The 16,270-nt window shown below is 42.9% G+C and overlaps 1 protein-coding gene across 3 annotated transcripts in view; it reads right to left on the bottom strand.

The window, feature by feature from the left end:
* Positions 1-378: 378 nt before the first annotated feature.
* Positions 379-16,270, bottom strand: part of LOC124984413 (endogenous retrovirus group V member 2 Env polyprotein-like) — a 32,070-nt gene continuing 16,178 nt past the window's right edge. The window contains exons 1-3 of one of the 3 annotated variants that reach the window (XM_047551961.1): positions 9,473-10,538; positions 9,251-9,376; positions 379-2,603 (exon numbers count right to left, since the gene is read on the bottom strand). In XM_047551961.1, coding sequence (XP_047407917.1) covers positions 797-2,383 — 1,587 coding nt within the window. In that variant the 5' untranslated portion in view covers positions 2,384-2,603; positions 9,251-9,376; positions 9,473-10,538 and the 3' untranslated portion in view covers positions 379-796. Of the gene's footprint in view, positions 2,604-9,250; positions 9,377-9,472; positions 10,539-16,270 lie in introns of those variants that run through there. The other 2 variants (XM_047551960.1, XM_047551962.1) reach the window with 2 other exon arrangements.

Genomic DNA, 16,270 nt, shown 5'->3' with positions numbered 1-16,270 from the left:
GCTTTGAACTTGTGATCCTCCTCAGCTCCTAAGTAGCGGGAATTATATGCATGCACCACCACACAGTTGCAGTTGCTAAGGCTCTCATTAAGGTGCTGAGGCTGGTCTCAAATTTACAATCCTCTGCGTCAGCCTCCCAAATTGCTGGGATTATAAGCATGTGCCACTTTGCCCAGCAACTCCATGTGGTGTGTGTGTGTGTGTGTGTGTGTGTGTGTGTGTGTGTTAGATTTAATGAAGTGGATATGTCACAGAAAGAAAAGATGTCTCTGGAGAAGAGTCTGAGTTCCCAGAGGAGAGGAGGAATTCAGCTTGGGACCAGTGGGGTTCTTGGCATGACAGAAAAGAATTTCAGCAAGACCCAGGTAAAGGCACAGACAGAACTTTATTTAGGAAGCAGATACACATTCAAGGGAGCATGTAGGGCATCCTGAGAGTGAGAAGCCCTGCCTTGGGTTGGGGTCCAGGATTTCCAGAAGGGCAGTAGTTAGGGGCTGGGTTGGATGTAGGTGAAGTCACAGAATTTTCAGCAGTTTTCTCTGCATTCCTGTATTTTCTTCATTTAACAAGGGTACAGGCTAAGGCCATGCTGTTGGACATTTACAACAGTGCTTTCTGCATCTTGATGACTCTTGGGTGATTTCTTTGAGAATCAGGACCTTTATCTTAAATCCCTAACTCATTCTCCACCCCCAAACTTAGATCCCTTTTTATTAAGGGGTGCAGAAGGGGGTAGTTCCGTCTTCTGTATCTGCTTCAAGCTGATAGGGGTCGTTGTCCCTACCTACCCAGGGGTCTAGCATTTTCCTGCCCGATTTACTGTGAACAGAGAGAGATCAGTCTCAGTTGTTGAAATGGGTCGGAATCCTTGTTTTGTCATGGTCTTAACATGTAATTGCCGTAATCTGGAAGACACAAACTTTATTAGGAGATTAAAAAGACAAGGGCCAAATAATAGGAACAGAAGTATAGTTACCAGAGGTCCTAATAGTGGTAATAGCCAAGTGAAGTTAGGTAAGTAAGAGTTAATAGTTTCCCATATATCCTTAGTATTACCCGGATAAACAGCTTTAAGCCAAACAGCTTTTTGTAAAATTTTTTCAGCACTAGTTTCTATTTGTCCTGACACATTGACATAGAAACAACAAGAGGTGTTTGCCAGGGCACAAACTCCACCTTCCTGGGCCAGCAAATAATCTAGAGCCAGCCTATTTTCTATTACCATTTGTGCTAGTGAATCCAAAGATTTTGCTAGCAGTTTAAAGTCTTGTCCAGTTTCTATGGCAATGTCCCCCATGGTTGCTGCAATGTTTTTGGCAGTTACTGCATTATAAGTTATTCCTCCTGCTAATCCAATAAGAGATCCAATTAAGGTTACTACCCCAGCTATTACTAGGCCTGGACCTCTTTTTGTCCTGTGCCTGTGTAATGTTGAAACAGTTCCTTGAGGGTCATTGGTGAAAACTTGTATCTTATCTGCTGGAGAGACAACATATCCTATTCCCCACGTCCCAGTCATCTCTTTCCAATCTATGCACTGCACAGCATATCCTTCATATGTCCCTAAATGACTTTGTGTTTGCGTCATGAAGAACATGCCTCTAGGTAAGCAGAGAAGTCCAGGCTCAAGACTAGCATCTATCTTATCTTTAGGAACCAATGAAGGGTCACTAGTCCATTTACTTAAGGGTGAAAGATTAGTGTTTTTAAGGAGGCCAAGGAGGCCTCTGTTGCCCATTGACTGGTGTAGACTGTCAACCCATTCTTTCCAGTGGTCATGAATCCTCCATGTGCTCTCACAGCCAAGAGTGGGAGGGACACAGGTACAGTTAGAAAACCCTGTAGCATTGTATAAGGATGGCTTTGAGGAATGGTGGGGCAAGTTGACCGAGTAACACCCAGTCTTGTTACAACAGGAATCTATGATTTTATCACAAGAAAAGAAGGCACTAGATGGTTTCTTAAATATGTGAATGGAACTTGATTTTGAAAATCCACACCTGGGATTTCTAGAGTGACTAAAATTAGATCCAGCTATATTAGTCCACCAGGTCAAGGCTGAGGGTTGGAAAGTCCATGTGGGGGTTTTTGTGGGGATGGCAATTTTAATCGTTGGGTTTGGATAGGTGGCATTAGCTCGGTAAGGTAGATTAAGAATTATATCAGTCTCATTGGCCCAAATACCTTCTAGTATCGGCTTGGATTTCCCCCCCTGAGTGAGTTGGCGATGGCAAATCCAACATTCAGAAGTGAGGTTGTTACCTCTTAGAACATCCTGAGTTAACATATAGAGAAAATTATCTTGCCAGTGTTGAGCCAGGAAAGGAGACATGAACATGAAGAAGAGGAGTATAGTCTGCCACATGATAATTACCCTTGGCATATGCACTGCTCTGTGGTAGCCCAAGGGTCATGCGTAGGAGGATGAGGCTGAATGAAGGACTAGTTTACGACAGAGCAAGAGCAAAAGGAGCAAGATTAACTTAGCTTAAACAGGTTTCTTATTTCTTTTGACAGAATCTGTAGATCTTCTAGTGGCTCACATGAATAGGAGTCCTTTTTTATTCTCTCTGTGGCGATGCGGGGTCCTGGTCCTGCAAAACCTCAAGAAGGACAGATTTAATTCTTGAGAAACAGGTCCTTGATATTTGGTCCTTTAGTTTGACAGCTATCAGGGTGCTCAGGAGGACTTGTAAAGAACCCTTCCATTTTGGAAGGAACCAATCTAAAGTTGAGTCCCTTTTCTAGGTCTTGAGTTGGACTTTGTCACCAGGTCGAACTTAGGTGTTTCTTTTTTTTTAACATTTTTAATTTTTTATTCAACTTTTTCTTAGTGCTTCTGAGGATCAAACCCATGGTCTACCTGCATGCTAAGCAAGCACTCTACCACTGAGCTACATTCCCAGACCTCCCAGGTCAAACTTTGGATATACGGGTTGAATCGCCAGGAGCTGGAAGAATCTTGCTGGCATATTCTAATAAGGCCTTTTGTACTTGACCCAAATTAATTACATATTTAATCATTTCCTGCATTCTATGGTCAGTGATAGGATCTGAGGTTAGAAAAGGTCTTCTGTAAAGCATTTCATAAGGACTCAATTGGAGGGAGGTTTTAGGAGCAATTCTGATTCTTGATAGAGCAATAAGTAATAAGTAATCAGGGCTCTGAAGTCTCTTGGCATAGTTTTGCCAAGGTGGTTCTGATATACAGGTTAGCCCTCTCTACTTTTCCTCATGATTGAGGGTACCTGGAGATGGGAAGATAGTGATGTCCAAAGCTCATGAGACCTCCTAGATTATCTTTGACACAAAGAAATGTCTGTTGTCACTTTGAAGTAACAGAAATCCAAATGTAGGAATAATTTATTTGAATAAGGCTTTAATGACTTCTTGAACCTTCTCAGTTGGGGTAGGGTATGCTTCTATTCACCCAGAAAATGTGTCAGCAAAAACGAAGATATGGGGGCCAGGGTTGTAGCTCAGTGGGAGAGTGCTTGCCTAGCATGTGTGAGGCACTGGGTTCAATTCTCAGCACCACATAAAAATAAATAAAGGTTCTGTGTCCATTTACGACTAAAAAACAAAAAAAAAAAAACAAAAAAAAAACAAAAAACAAGCCAGATATTTAGATCCTTGACATGAGGACATTTGGGTGAAGTCTGAGTGCAGTCTTCCCCAGGAAAGTGTCCCCGTGTTGTACTGAGTTTAGTAAAGGCAGTGGCTTAGTTCCCTCCCTTGGATTACTATGGAGGCAGAGGGGGCAAGCTCTTGTGACCTCTTGGATGGTAGTCTCGAGGTCTTTTCCTCCGAAGTCATGGATAACCAAGGTGCCCAGTGCCTCACTCCCCAAATGACATGAGTCATGGATCCCTTTGATAATATTTCACTGGTCAGCCTGAGGTAATGAAACTTTATAATCTCTTTGTCTAGCTCACTATTCATTTTCTGCTAGTTTACATCCCCTCTGACTTGCCCATTCCCTTTTGGTTTCTGTGTACCATAGGATAGTCTTTAAATTGTGGGGTAGTGGAATTAGAGCCATCTCTGAAATATTTCAAAGTGCTGCTCATCTCGCACTTTGATCTGCACATGCATTTTCCTGATCTATGGGGGAATTGCCCTTTTGATGTCTTTTGCAGTGCATTACTGCTTCTTGGTCAGGTGACCACACAGCTTCCAAAAGAGAGAGGATTTGATCAGGGAATTTTTGTCTGTTAAAAGTCCCCTTTCTTTCCAAGAAAGTTCCCCTTTCTTCAGCATGAACATGAAGAACCCAGAAAGCATATATATATATATATATATATATATATATGTGTGTGTGTGTGTGTGTGTGTGTGTGTGTGTGTGTGTATAAACTTGTTTATCTTTTCCCAGTTGTAAAGCTCAGGTGGGGCTATTATTTCAGCCTTTCTAAGCTGAGGTGTTTGGAGGAAGCAGCTTTGCTTCTGCTGTCCACTGGAGGTTAACTACTAGGCAGGCAGTCTGCTTTTTGAGTTCCCTTGCTCACGTAGCTACTTCCATCTGTGAATTATACTTTAAGGTCAAATCTGTTTGAGCACCATTTTCACACTAAAGTGAAGCAAATTGCTGGGTATGGTGGTGCACACCTGTAATCCCAGGGACTGTGAGGCTGAGGCAGGAGGATTGCAGGTTCAAAACATCCTCAGCAACTTTAAGGAAATAGAAACAAGCTGAGAATTAACTGATTTTCCTGAAATTTCAAAATCCTAGACTTGAGGATCTGCTTGAGATAGAACATCCCCAGGTCTGCTTTTATCATCTGTTGCACCTAAGAAGAGGGAGGACGTCTAGGTGCTAAGTGAAGAATTCCAGAGAAGCTAGCAAATCTCTTCCCAGAAGAGAAGTGGGACACTGGGAGAACCAGGAAAGGCTGAGTAAAACTAACTTTCCAAACCTGAAAGTTAATTTGGTTTATTTTTTCCTTAATTTTGAGGAGTTCTGCTTAATTCCTTTTTATAATCTCTGCCTCTTCATTGAAGTGATCTTTCACTTCCTGTATTTTCTCTCTAATACCATCATCCTTTATTTTGAAGATCAGTCTATGAGTTTTCTAAACTCCAAAATATTTGGATTTGCATGAAAAATATTTGGATTCAAAGATGGTAGAGGTGTGAGACAGAGGGCAAAAAAAGAAAAAGAAAAGGAGGAAAGTCTCAATGGAAAATTGAATGATTGCTTCCATTGACTTTCAAAATTTTTCTCAGCTTCCCTTCTCCACCAATAGGTGGGGTTGTCTGAAGTTTACTATTAGCTCCAGTCCAGTGGGTGCTGGACCAGTTGGGTGGGTGAGCTGATAGCAAGATGCCCTCACACCCTCTTATAGTCTTCCCACCTGTTGTAGCTGCCCCATCTGTTTCATCCCTGCACACTTCAGGACTCACTGAAGGACAGGTTTCTTCAACCTGTGCTCTCCCCTGGGAAACTGCCCCTAGTCTCTCGCTTTCCACAGGCTTGCCAGACTCAGACTGGCCCATGCAAACCCAGCTGCAATCTGATGGACCTGGGCTTCAGCCTCCCCAGGCTCTGCCTTGCTGCAGTCCCAAGATCTCAGTGCACTCCCAACTTGCAGAGAGACCACCAGGCATGCACTCACACAAAGGGGTGACCCTGCAAAGAGGCAGCCAGGTGGCAGCCACTACCACACCAAGCAGAAAGACATCAGGTGCCCTAAACCTGAAAGTTAAAGGCACTGTAAATCATTTGGCCTTGGGGGTACCGTCAACATCAATTACATGCAAGTTCAATTAGAAAGGGGTCCTGGAAGTTCAAACAGAACAGAAAACTGAGTCCTCCTATCTAAAAGGAAGTTAATATCTTTCCCTGCCACGTCAAGAGTTACCCAAGCCTCCTCCAAGGTGATGTCTAGTTGATCATAGGAGGTTTTGCAAAGACTTGTGCATCCTCAGTCTTCAGGGCAGTCATAATGGGAGAGATGACTTCTCCTCCCTCTGGAGGAAAGGGTAATCATGCCTCCAGTGATTTCTGTCTTTATAGAAAAAGGCATAACTCAGGTGTAGGTCCCCTCTGGGTCAGTCCTTGCTCCAAAGCCCAGGCTCTTTGCAAAGGTGGCAGTTTCCAGGTCTCAAGATTTTACTCCTTCTGTCATTGGGAGACTTTGGGTAACCCTGAGGGGGCAGGGGCCTTCCAAATGCGAGGGCAAGTAAATGGACTTGTTCTTGTGCCTGCTCCCACCCCTTCCAGTCCCTAATGTGTTCTTCTACCTAGTCCTTGTTGTTGAAAATCCCTATGGCCAAATTCAAGAGTTGATCGATGGGAGTTTGAGGTTCTAACACCTGTTTCTGGAGTTTTCCTCTAATATCTGAGGCTGATTGGCTAATTGAGTTCCTGAAAAGATTTGTCTCTCTTGTGAGTCTAATTAGTGTACTTCTGGAGGGTTTCAGGTTAAGCGTCCCTAAAGTAAAGCAGGATTCTTTGCCTTGTGTGTTTTTCCTGGTCTTTTCATAATTAACTTATTTATACATCTTCTCATTTCCTCAGTTAAATGTGAGGAATAGAAAAGAAGGTCTCAATTTTGGTTTTGATAATTCCAACTAGGATTTTGGCCGGGGACAGTGCCCTCCCCTACAGAGCATTCATGGTTGTCAGCATGACTTCACCATACGCCTTTGCTGCTGCCCACAAACAGGTCTTTTCCTCAGGGATGCAGCAAGTGGAAAAGACCACTTGAATTCCAGACCATGTTAGAGTGAACATGATAGTCAGGTCTTGGAACTCGACTGTGAATCTCTTAGGGTCCCCTGAGAATCGTTTACATTGTGTTAAGTCAATCATGGAGAAAAGAACTTTTACCCTCTGTTCCCCATCTGCCACTCCTTGAAACAGACAAACATTAGAAGATTTAGAAGTGGTTGGATAATAAAAAGTGCCACTTGTTACACCAGCAGGGTAATTTGAGCCTTGGATGCTGGAGGCTGTTTTGGAGCACTTAGAAATAAGTCCTCTGTTGGATCCGGTTCGCCCCTGTTGGGTTTAAGGGGAATACGAGCATACCAGATCTTACCAGAGTCCCATGATCTTGGGTTTTGATACAAGACCGTAAGGGCTTGAACATATGGGTTCTCTGTCTATTTTCCTTCCCACTTACAGAATAAATCAAGCTGGTATATTGTGTTAAAGTTTAGATTTCTAGCCAGACCCAGTGACACACACCTGTTAACCCAGCAACTCGGGAGGTTAATATCAGAGGATTGCAAGTTCAAGGCCAGTAGCAATTTAGCAAGGCCCTAAGCAACTTAGTGAGACCCTGTCTCAAAATCAAAAATATAAAGGGTTGGGGGATGTAGCTCAAGTGGTAAAGCACCCCTAGGTTAAATCCCCAGTACCCTCCCCTGATAAAATTTAGATTTTCACTTTTAGGCCACAGTTCTTCACTCTAATTGATATTGAGGCCAAACTGTATTACAGAAAAAAAATCAATTTCTTTCTTTTATGACTTCTGCCTTAAAATAATTCCAATTATGTATTGTGCACCCAAGTGGTGAGTTCTCAGAGAGACACACTGAATTACCCATCCTCAGTGGTTTTCTGAAAAGAAAAGAAAAACAAAAGAAAAACATAGGCTTCAGGGGACTCTGAGTTCCTAGCCAGAATTGGACCTCTAAGTCTGTCCTAAACTGTCTGTAAATTATCAGCAGGACTGGCATACTTGTCTCCATTATGCAGTATTTGGGGTGTTTGATAACCCCTACCTAGGCCTCAAAAAAAGAAATAGAAGAAGAAGGAGGAGGAGGAGGAAGAGGAGGGGGAGAGAAGAAGAAGAAAAGAAGGTAAGAAAAGAAAAAAATTCTAAAATAACATCCCTAAGGGGGCTGGGGTTGTAGCTCAATGGTAGAGCGCTCGCCTAGCACATGTGAGGCCCTGGGTTGGATCCTCAGCATCACATGAAAATAAATTAATTAATTAAATGAAGATATTTTTAAGAAATCCCTAAGATCTCAAGAAATCTAGGTGCTCTTAAGAACTTACAATTATTTGTTGTTATTATTACTGTTATTATTGTTTTAAATAGCCAGGACACCCACCAAAAAAAAAACTTTGTTTTGAGGCACTTTGGAGATGGCATAAAGTTAAGTTTCACTAGAGAGTTGTTCCTGTGACAGGGGTCCACTCCGTGCTTTGGACAGGACCCTCATGCTCTTCCCACAGTCTACTTTAAAACTGACATCTTCCCCACCCCACCCCACCCCCACGCTAGCCACGGAGGAAGCAAGATCAACCTTCCCATCCCAGGCCGAGCCACCGTCCTTTAGTTTGCAGACTACAGGAGTGAAGGGCAGGCCGCTGGGGATCCAACAAATGACAGAAATGACGGTTGCTTAAGGCTACAAATGAATCATGACTCCTGACCTGGCACAGCTGGAATGAGCCCTTGCATCATCTCTTCAAAAAGTCCGGTTTCCCCTGACAAGTGCAAACCACAGCTGCTGGGACAGGATCCCCTGCGCCCCTCCCTTGCCAGCAAAGCAACGACAACAACCCCCAAACCCCATCTCCACTCCACGCTTCAAAACCTTGTCCTCGTTACTGGAGCAGCTTTGGGGGCAAGGACTGAGCTTTTGGTATCATTTGTAGCTGACAGTAACTGCATAGGACAGAATAGTTTAGCTGAAGCATGTAACATGAGACTGCACAGAGAGACTGGAGAAGGGGGTGGAGTGGACAGGTCAAGAGGGTGACTTCAGAACTGAGAGGTATAGCTGAAGCTTGCGGTTGGGAGATTTAGAGCAGAAGATAAAGTGAGCCGAGAGATTGACCCCTAAGTGCATCGGGTCTGAATATGGTGATCAATGAGACTTCTTTGATTGTCACATTAAGACCAGGTCCCAACACTGTGTCTCAGGTTAACCCCATACTTGGTGAAACAGGGTGCTCAAGATGCTGGGAGACCAATTCCTCATATGTGTCCTCCAGATAAGGGATTTATGTTCCCTCTGACCCAGATATATGGTATGTTGGCCTCAGGGAATCTCCTATCCTAGGTGTTTTTATAAACAAGCACTCATCATCTAAGGGAGAAAGGGGTTTTGGCTAAGGAAAGGAGGAAGATAAAGAGAGAGAGAAGAAATCACCTATTTCAGTCCCGTAGAGGCTGAGAAAATTATGTGATCTGCTCGCTATACAGTGTGAGAAGAGGAAGAAGAGCTCTCAGAGAAGACTACTAGTAGACTACAGAGCTCCTACAGAGTTTTTAGAGTTCAAAAACCCTTACCAGATCCCCAGGATGACGTCAGCTGTCACCTTATTGCCAGGTGAATCCACACAACTCAGGGATTTCCCAGCCATCCAAGAAGGGGAGCCATGGCGAATGAGGCAGACACAGGTGATGCTCTCTGGTCTTTGGAAGTGAGGAAAGCAGAGAGAGAGGTTATAGGTACAGGAACCAACAGAAAAAATCAGTCAAGACAAAAAGAAAATATTTGAGAACACTTACCAAAGTCGGTGCCTCTGGAGATTCCTGTATGGGCCAAGAGATGTCTCCAGAGAAGGGTCTGAAGAGTTCCCAGAGGAGAGAGGGAATTCAACTCAGGACCAGTGGGGTTCTTGGCATAGGTGAGGGTAAAGAATTCCAGCAAGACCCAGACAATGGCATAGACAGAGGTTTACTTAGGAAGCAGATACACATTCAAGGGAGAATGCGGGCTCTCTCAAGGATGAGAAACGCTGCCTTGGGTTGGGGTCCAGTATTTACACAAGGGCAATCATCAGGGGCTGGACTGGAGGCGGAGCCAGGTGGAGCCACATGATTTTCACCAGTTTTCCCTGAGCTCCCATATTTTCCTCGTTTTACCAGGGCATAGGCCAAGGCCATGCTGTTGAGGATTTAAACTGTGCTTTCTGCATCTTGATGGCTCTTGGGTGTTTTCTTTGAGACTCAGTATCTCTCTCACTTTATCTTAAATCCCTATCTCAGGTAGTCATGGAAAAGTATGATTGGATAAGAACGTATGATCCAATGGTGAAAAACCTGAGGAAATGTAAGAAGGCTTATTTGTTCAGTCTTCAGTGTCCACCGTATATCTTTAGAGATAAAGGGTGTTCTTTTCCTCCTGGTATGGGGAGGGCACCTTTAGAATGAATCTCATGACCAGCTTCAGGAGAATGTCAGAAAGTCATTCCTAGGCTTTGTGGCCTGTTCCTGGGCAGAAAGGTGAGGGAAGGTGAGAATGCCTCCATGCTTCTGCTGTTTTCTCAAATGCGAGTGCCATGTTTTGAGGTAGTGTGTCCCAAACCTCATCAACAATATTAAGATGTACATTCTCCCCCATCGATCTGTAGGTTCTAAGCAATGTCTATCGAAAGCCCAGAAGGCTTTGCTGGTAGACATTCACAAGCTGATTTTAAAATTCACATGGAAATGCAAGTAATCTTGAATAGTTTAAATAATTCCAAAAAGGCTGGGTGTGGAGGCGCATGCCTGTAATCACAGCAGCTTGGGAGGCTGAGGCCGGAGGATCGTGAGTTCAAAGCCAGCCTCAGCAAAAGCTAGGGACTGAGCAACTCAGTGAGACCCTGTCCCTAAATAAAATACAAAATAGGGCTGGGGATGTGGCTCAGTGGTTGAGGGTTCCTGAATTCAATCCCCAGTATCCCCCCCAAAAAAAAAAAATTCTGAAAAGAACAGAGTTATCTTTCCTGAGAGGAATGCTTAGTCAAAGTTGTAGTAATTAAGACAGTGTGGTATTGGCTCAAGGATAGACATAGTAGAATGGAATAGAGAGCGCAGAAATAGAGCCACATGTTGATTTCACTTTTGACAATTTTTGACAAGCGTTTTTATAATTCAGTGGGGGGTATCTATCTTTCAGTAAATAATTCTATAATGATGGAGTATTCTTATGGGGGAATTGAACCCTAACTCCCACTGCATAGTATTTACAAAATTAACTCAGAAAAGACTATAGATTAAAACCAAAATTAAGCTGGGTGCAGTGGTGCATGTCTGTAATCCCAATGATTCAGGAAACTGAGGCAGGAGGATTACAAATTCAAGACCAGCCTCAGCAATTTAGTGAGGCCCTGTCTCAAAATTTTAAAAATAAAATAAAATAAGAATGGCTGGGGATGTGACTCAGTGATAAAGTGCCCCTGGGTTAAATCCCCAGTTCAAAAAAAAAAAAGCCAATACTATAAAACTACAAGGAAACAGGAGAAAATAATTCAACTGGGGGCCCAGAGTGTGATCTTCAACAACAGAAAACCATGAAAGAAACTGTTAACGGAAAAAATAGACAAATTGAAGTTTTCGAATTTTAAAAATGTCTTTTCTTCTAAAGATACTATTAAGACAATTCAAAGGTGCCAGGAGCGGTGGTGCACCTGTAATCCTGGTAGGCAACTTGGAAGGCTGATGGCAAGCTCAAAGCCAGCCTGGGTCACTTAGTGAGACCCTCATTACAAAAAAAAAAAAAAAAAAAAAGAGGGCGGCTGAGTGAGCTAGCTAGTCATTAACAGAGTCAAAAATATCAGAATTTACTGAATAACAACACATTCACCAGCTATAGGTCACCTAATAGTGGTAAGTTGGTGAAACTCAAGTTCTTTTATTCCAGTCTTAATTTCTAATATTTACAACACTCAAGTCACGCATGACACTTTACACAATTATGTACATAGGTTGCAGAAAGGCTAAGATAGTGTTAAGCAGCTGCTGGGGCTCAGGAGGCTAAATTGAGAGCGAAGGCAGAGAGCAGGTTGAATGTGGAGACAGATACCAACAGTCAACCTAGGTGGTTAGAGAAGATCAAGAACCAGCCAAAGGGGGCTGGGGAGATAGCTCAGTTGGTAGAGTGCTTGCCTTGCAAGCACAAGGCCCTGGGTTCAATCCCCAGCACCGCAAAGAAAATAAATAAATAACCAGCCAAAGAACTGGTTTAGAGTGAAGAGCTACAAAGCAGGAACTTATTCTAGGCCAGGGCCTAGCTGGACAGCAGTTTCAGACTGTTGGAGCGGGCCGTGTGGTCCTCATGGGCAGGAGAAACCACGCTCTGAAGTCCAAGGACAGAAATTTGGCGGCTCATGGCTGAGGCAGTGTTCCTGGGCAAGGCTCCTTATGAGTGACCAGGGGATAGGATCAGGGTGCATCCTGTCTCAGGCATGGGGGTTGCTCCATTTGGTGGTCTGGTGTGTTCTAGAAGCTCATGGGCCTGATTTTCCAATTTGAGTTTGATGTGTGCATGCATCTATGTTCTTAGATTAAGTTCATAGGGGGTCATTTTTATTAGTACAATTTACTTTTTTTAGTTTTTTTAATGATGTTTGAGACAAACATTACCCGATGTACATGTATGATTACACAAATGGTGTGACTCTACTTCATGTACAACCAGAGAAATGAAAAGTTGTACCCCATTTATGTACAATGAATCAAAAAAAATACCACAAATTTAAATGGTGGCAATGGGTATACAAAATTGTGAGTATAGTAAAAAACACTTAATTGTACACATTAAAAAGTTTGCAATATTGAAAAAAAGGTTATTTTAATGTATATGTATTTCAGATGTTGATGGACCTTTATTTTATTCATTTATTGCTATGTGGTGCTGAGAATTGAACCCAGTGCCCCACACATGCTAGGCAAGTGCTCTACCACTGAGCCACAACCCCAGCCTTTATTAGCACAATTTATTTATCACTTTGTTCTTTATTACGGTTGTGCTAGTCACTGGTGGGTATTTACTTGTACAAGAAAGGTGTTGAGTCATTCTAACACAGCACTTGTACTCAGAATGGGGAAACCGATGACAAACTGCTGCTTTATAAAATGGAGTAAGTAACTCAGGGTAAGGCAGTCTGAGACCTACTGTTCTATACACCCTGGAGTGACTCAGAGCAGGACAGCCTGCTATCCACAGGCCATGGGTGTAGCTCAAAGGTAAAGTGGTCCTGGGTTCAATCCCCAGTACCATGAAAACTAAAAAATAATATTAAAAAAAGAAAATAGAAGTAGCTTAGCCAGGCTCTAAGCAACTCAGTGAGACCCTTTTTCCAAATAAAATATAAAAAAGGGTTGGAGATGTGGTTCCGTGGTTAAGCACCCCTGGGTTCAATGCCCAGAACCAAAGCATAATTTTTTTTTTTTTTTTTAAAGAGGAGGGCATTAGATTTCTTATTAGTAAAGCAGGGAGAAGTTTGTTTGTTGTTTTTTTTTTTTTTTTTTTTTTTTTTTGCACTTGGGCAAACACCTCAGTACCAGTAAAGATTAACATTAAGGAGAAATGCAAGGAAAAGAGCAGCTACATAAATATAACCAGAAGGGACCTATGGGAGCCATATGCCAAAAGCTGAGATAGGAATTTGGGGATACAGAAAAGGTAGAGATATGCTAAGTCTCAAAGGAAGCACCCACTGACCACTGAAATACAGAAAATGCCCTTGAACAGTTGTAATTCCTAAGCCACTGGTCCTGCACCCATGACCCATGACCCACGACCCATGCCACTGCCTGCAAAAATAACATGAGGGCAATGCGCAGATGCAAGAAAACTGGCATGAAATTGTGTAACTCACCCTGACTCCACCTCTAGTCTGGCCCCTAGCAAAAGAAAATTTGATATATATATATATATATATATAAATATACATATTATATATTATTATAATTATTATATATAATTATATATATATAATTTTTAATTTAATTTTTTGTTTTTTTGGTACTGGGAATTAAGCCCAGAGGCACTTAGCCAATGATCCACATCCCCAACTCCCCAACCCATTTTATCTTTTATTTTGAGAGAGGGCCTCGCTAAGTTGCTGAGACTGGCTTTGAACTTGCATTCCTCCTGCCTCAGCCTCCAAAGTAGCTGAAATTACAGGCATGCACCACTGCACCTGACCCCTTTATAAATACTGACACCCCACACCCACAGGTTGCTGCTTAGTCCTCTGGAGATAGTCTGCATTCTCCCTTCAATTTTTATTTATTCTTTTACCCCCAAAGTGTCTGACTCTCTAAATAGCCTACATTTGCCCTTGAACATGCCTCCTCTTTTCTAAATAAACCTGTCTTTGTCGTGTGCTGAAATGTCATGTATGCCAAGAGCCCCGCTGGTCCTGAGAGTTGCCTGAGTTGCCTCTTCTCTCCAGGAACTCCCTGGACTCTTCTTCGGAGACACCTCTACTCCAGAGACATTACGACGAATCTCGCCTGGCTTCTGCCACTTTGGGGCCATTACTCTCTATTATCCTACTTTTGAGTTTCTGGCCCTGCGTGTTTAACATGCTTGTAAGATTTGTGTTGTCCAGACTTCAGTTCCAAGTCAAGCTGGGGCTTGCCCACAGCTTTCAACCCGTTCCAGACCAGAAGCCTGCGTCACGGATCTTGTCCCCTGTAGATCAGGGCGTGAGATTTGATAACCTCCACGGACAGGTAAGATCGATGTCCACGTGTCAACCTGAAGCAGTTACAAGAAGACAGAGACCTCTGCCCTTCCCCCTGAAGAATAAGGAAGATTAAATCTCTCAGCAGGGAATGAGACAGAGACCAGAATAGGGGACAAAAGGACAGATAAATTCTCAGGCCTTAAATCCTAAGCTGTTACCCTCTAAAAATCTCTCCCTACTCCCCCACTCTTTCAACAGTGAGTGGTCCATGCCTTTCCCCACCCTCCTGTGTTTAATCAGATCAGCCATAAGCACCAGGCACAGGATAACACCAGAAGATATTGTCAGAGTCATCCAGGAGGAAGAAAATCCTGTACAAAATCACCATAAATCTGAAAGACCCTTCCCCACTGTGGCTCCTGCATAACAGACTAGCCCCTCCCCTTGTTCAGGGGCAACCTGGTCTTTCTCTCAATCACTGCTGTCCCCCTTCTCAAGGCCACGTCCCCCTTCATTTCCCTTCTCCCCACCCATTAAAGCCTTGTGCTCACTTGATTTGACCTCAATTTTCCTGGTGCCAAGTCACAAGTTCCCATCTCTGATATCCAAGTCCTTCATTTGTTATAGGCGACAGTCACCTTTGAATCAGTATCTGACTGATTCATGTGTACAACCATAAAGTCCTTATCTTCTCAAAACATGGAACTCATTAAGGAAATTTACACTTTTTTTTTTTTTTTTGATCTGTTCATGACCAAGTAGGCAAATCTTCTATAAATGGGATTGTTCATATTGGCTTTCTGAACCTAAGGCTTGAGCTAGCATCGCTCCATAGTATCCATCATATGCCAGGCACGGTGGTGCATGTCTGTAATCCCAGCTACTCAGGAGAGAGAGGCAAGAGGGTTGTAAGTTTTAAACCAGCCTCTGCAACTTAGTGAGAACCTGTCTCAAAATAAAATATGAAAAGAACAGGGGATATATCTCAGTGATGGAGCCCCTTGGTTCAATTCCCAGTGTCACAAAAATAAATAAATAAATAAATAAATAAATAAATAAATAAATAAAAATAATATAAATACAAAAATAATAGTGTATGCCATAAAAATTATTTCTTTTTACTGGGGAGAGTGATACATGCCTATAATCTCAGCAACTTGGGAGGCCGAGGCAGGAGGATAGCAAGTTAGAGGCCAGCCTCAGCAAACTATGGAGGTCCTAAGCAACTTAGTGAGACCGCTGTCTCAAAATTTAAAAATAACAGGGGAGGGCTGAGGATGTAGCTTAGTCATAGAACACCCCTGGGTTCAAGTCCCAGTGCCCCCGCCCAGTTTTTTTTTTCTTTTAGAACACAGATGAAAGCTTGGTCAGTTTGGTCTTTGGGTTCTTTTTATTTTTCCTGGTTATAACTTTCATACATACCAAGAACATAAAAACCATGTTCAATAGCAAAATGAGCCTTGAGAACTATAAAAACACTCAGCACATTATTCAAATCCTTGCACTAGGAGACTTGATGAAACTTGAGTGTGGTTTCTGGAAGCATATAGCCACACCATGGGCTAACACAGCCTCCTTGAGTTCCTCCCTGGAAGAGCTCAGGGTTGTCAAAGAATTTGGATTGTTCTAACCAGCACCTTCTGATAGGCCCCTGACCTCCCCTTCTTGGTTCATTCACTAGAAAGAGTTTACAATTGTAAATCCTTTCTCTGTCCCTTTTGAGATACACATACCTATATATATCTCCTACAACTCAGGAGAGTCTCAAGCACCTGAGAGTCATCCCTCTGAGGTGATTAGGAAGGATAGGGCTTCTATCTCCCAGTTTCTGTGGGAGAAAAAAATTCTAGCTTCCACAGGGGCCAGCTATGAGACACGGCTGGGCTAATCACAACCACATTCA

Source organism: Sciurus carolinensis, chromosome 5 (assembly GCF_902686445.1).
Source record: "Sciurus carolinensis chromosome 5, mSciCar1.2, whole genome shotgun sequence".
Taxonomy (NCBI): domain Eukaryota; kingdom Metazoa; phylum Chordata; class Mammalia; order Rodentia; family Sciuridae; genus Sciurus; species Sciurus carolinensis.
The sequence above is the reverse complement of the archived record's forward strand: the minus strand, read 5'-3'. Positions and strand labels throughout refer to the sequence as shown.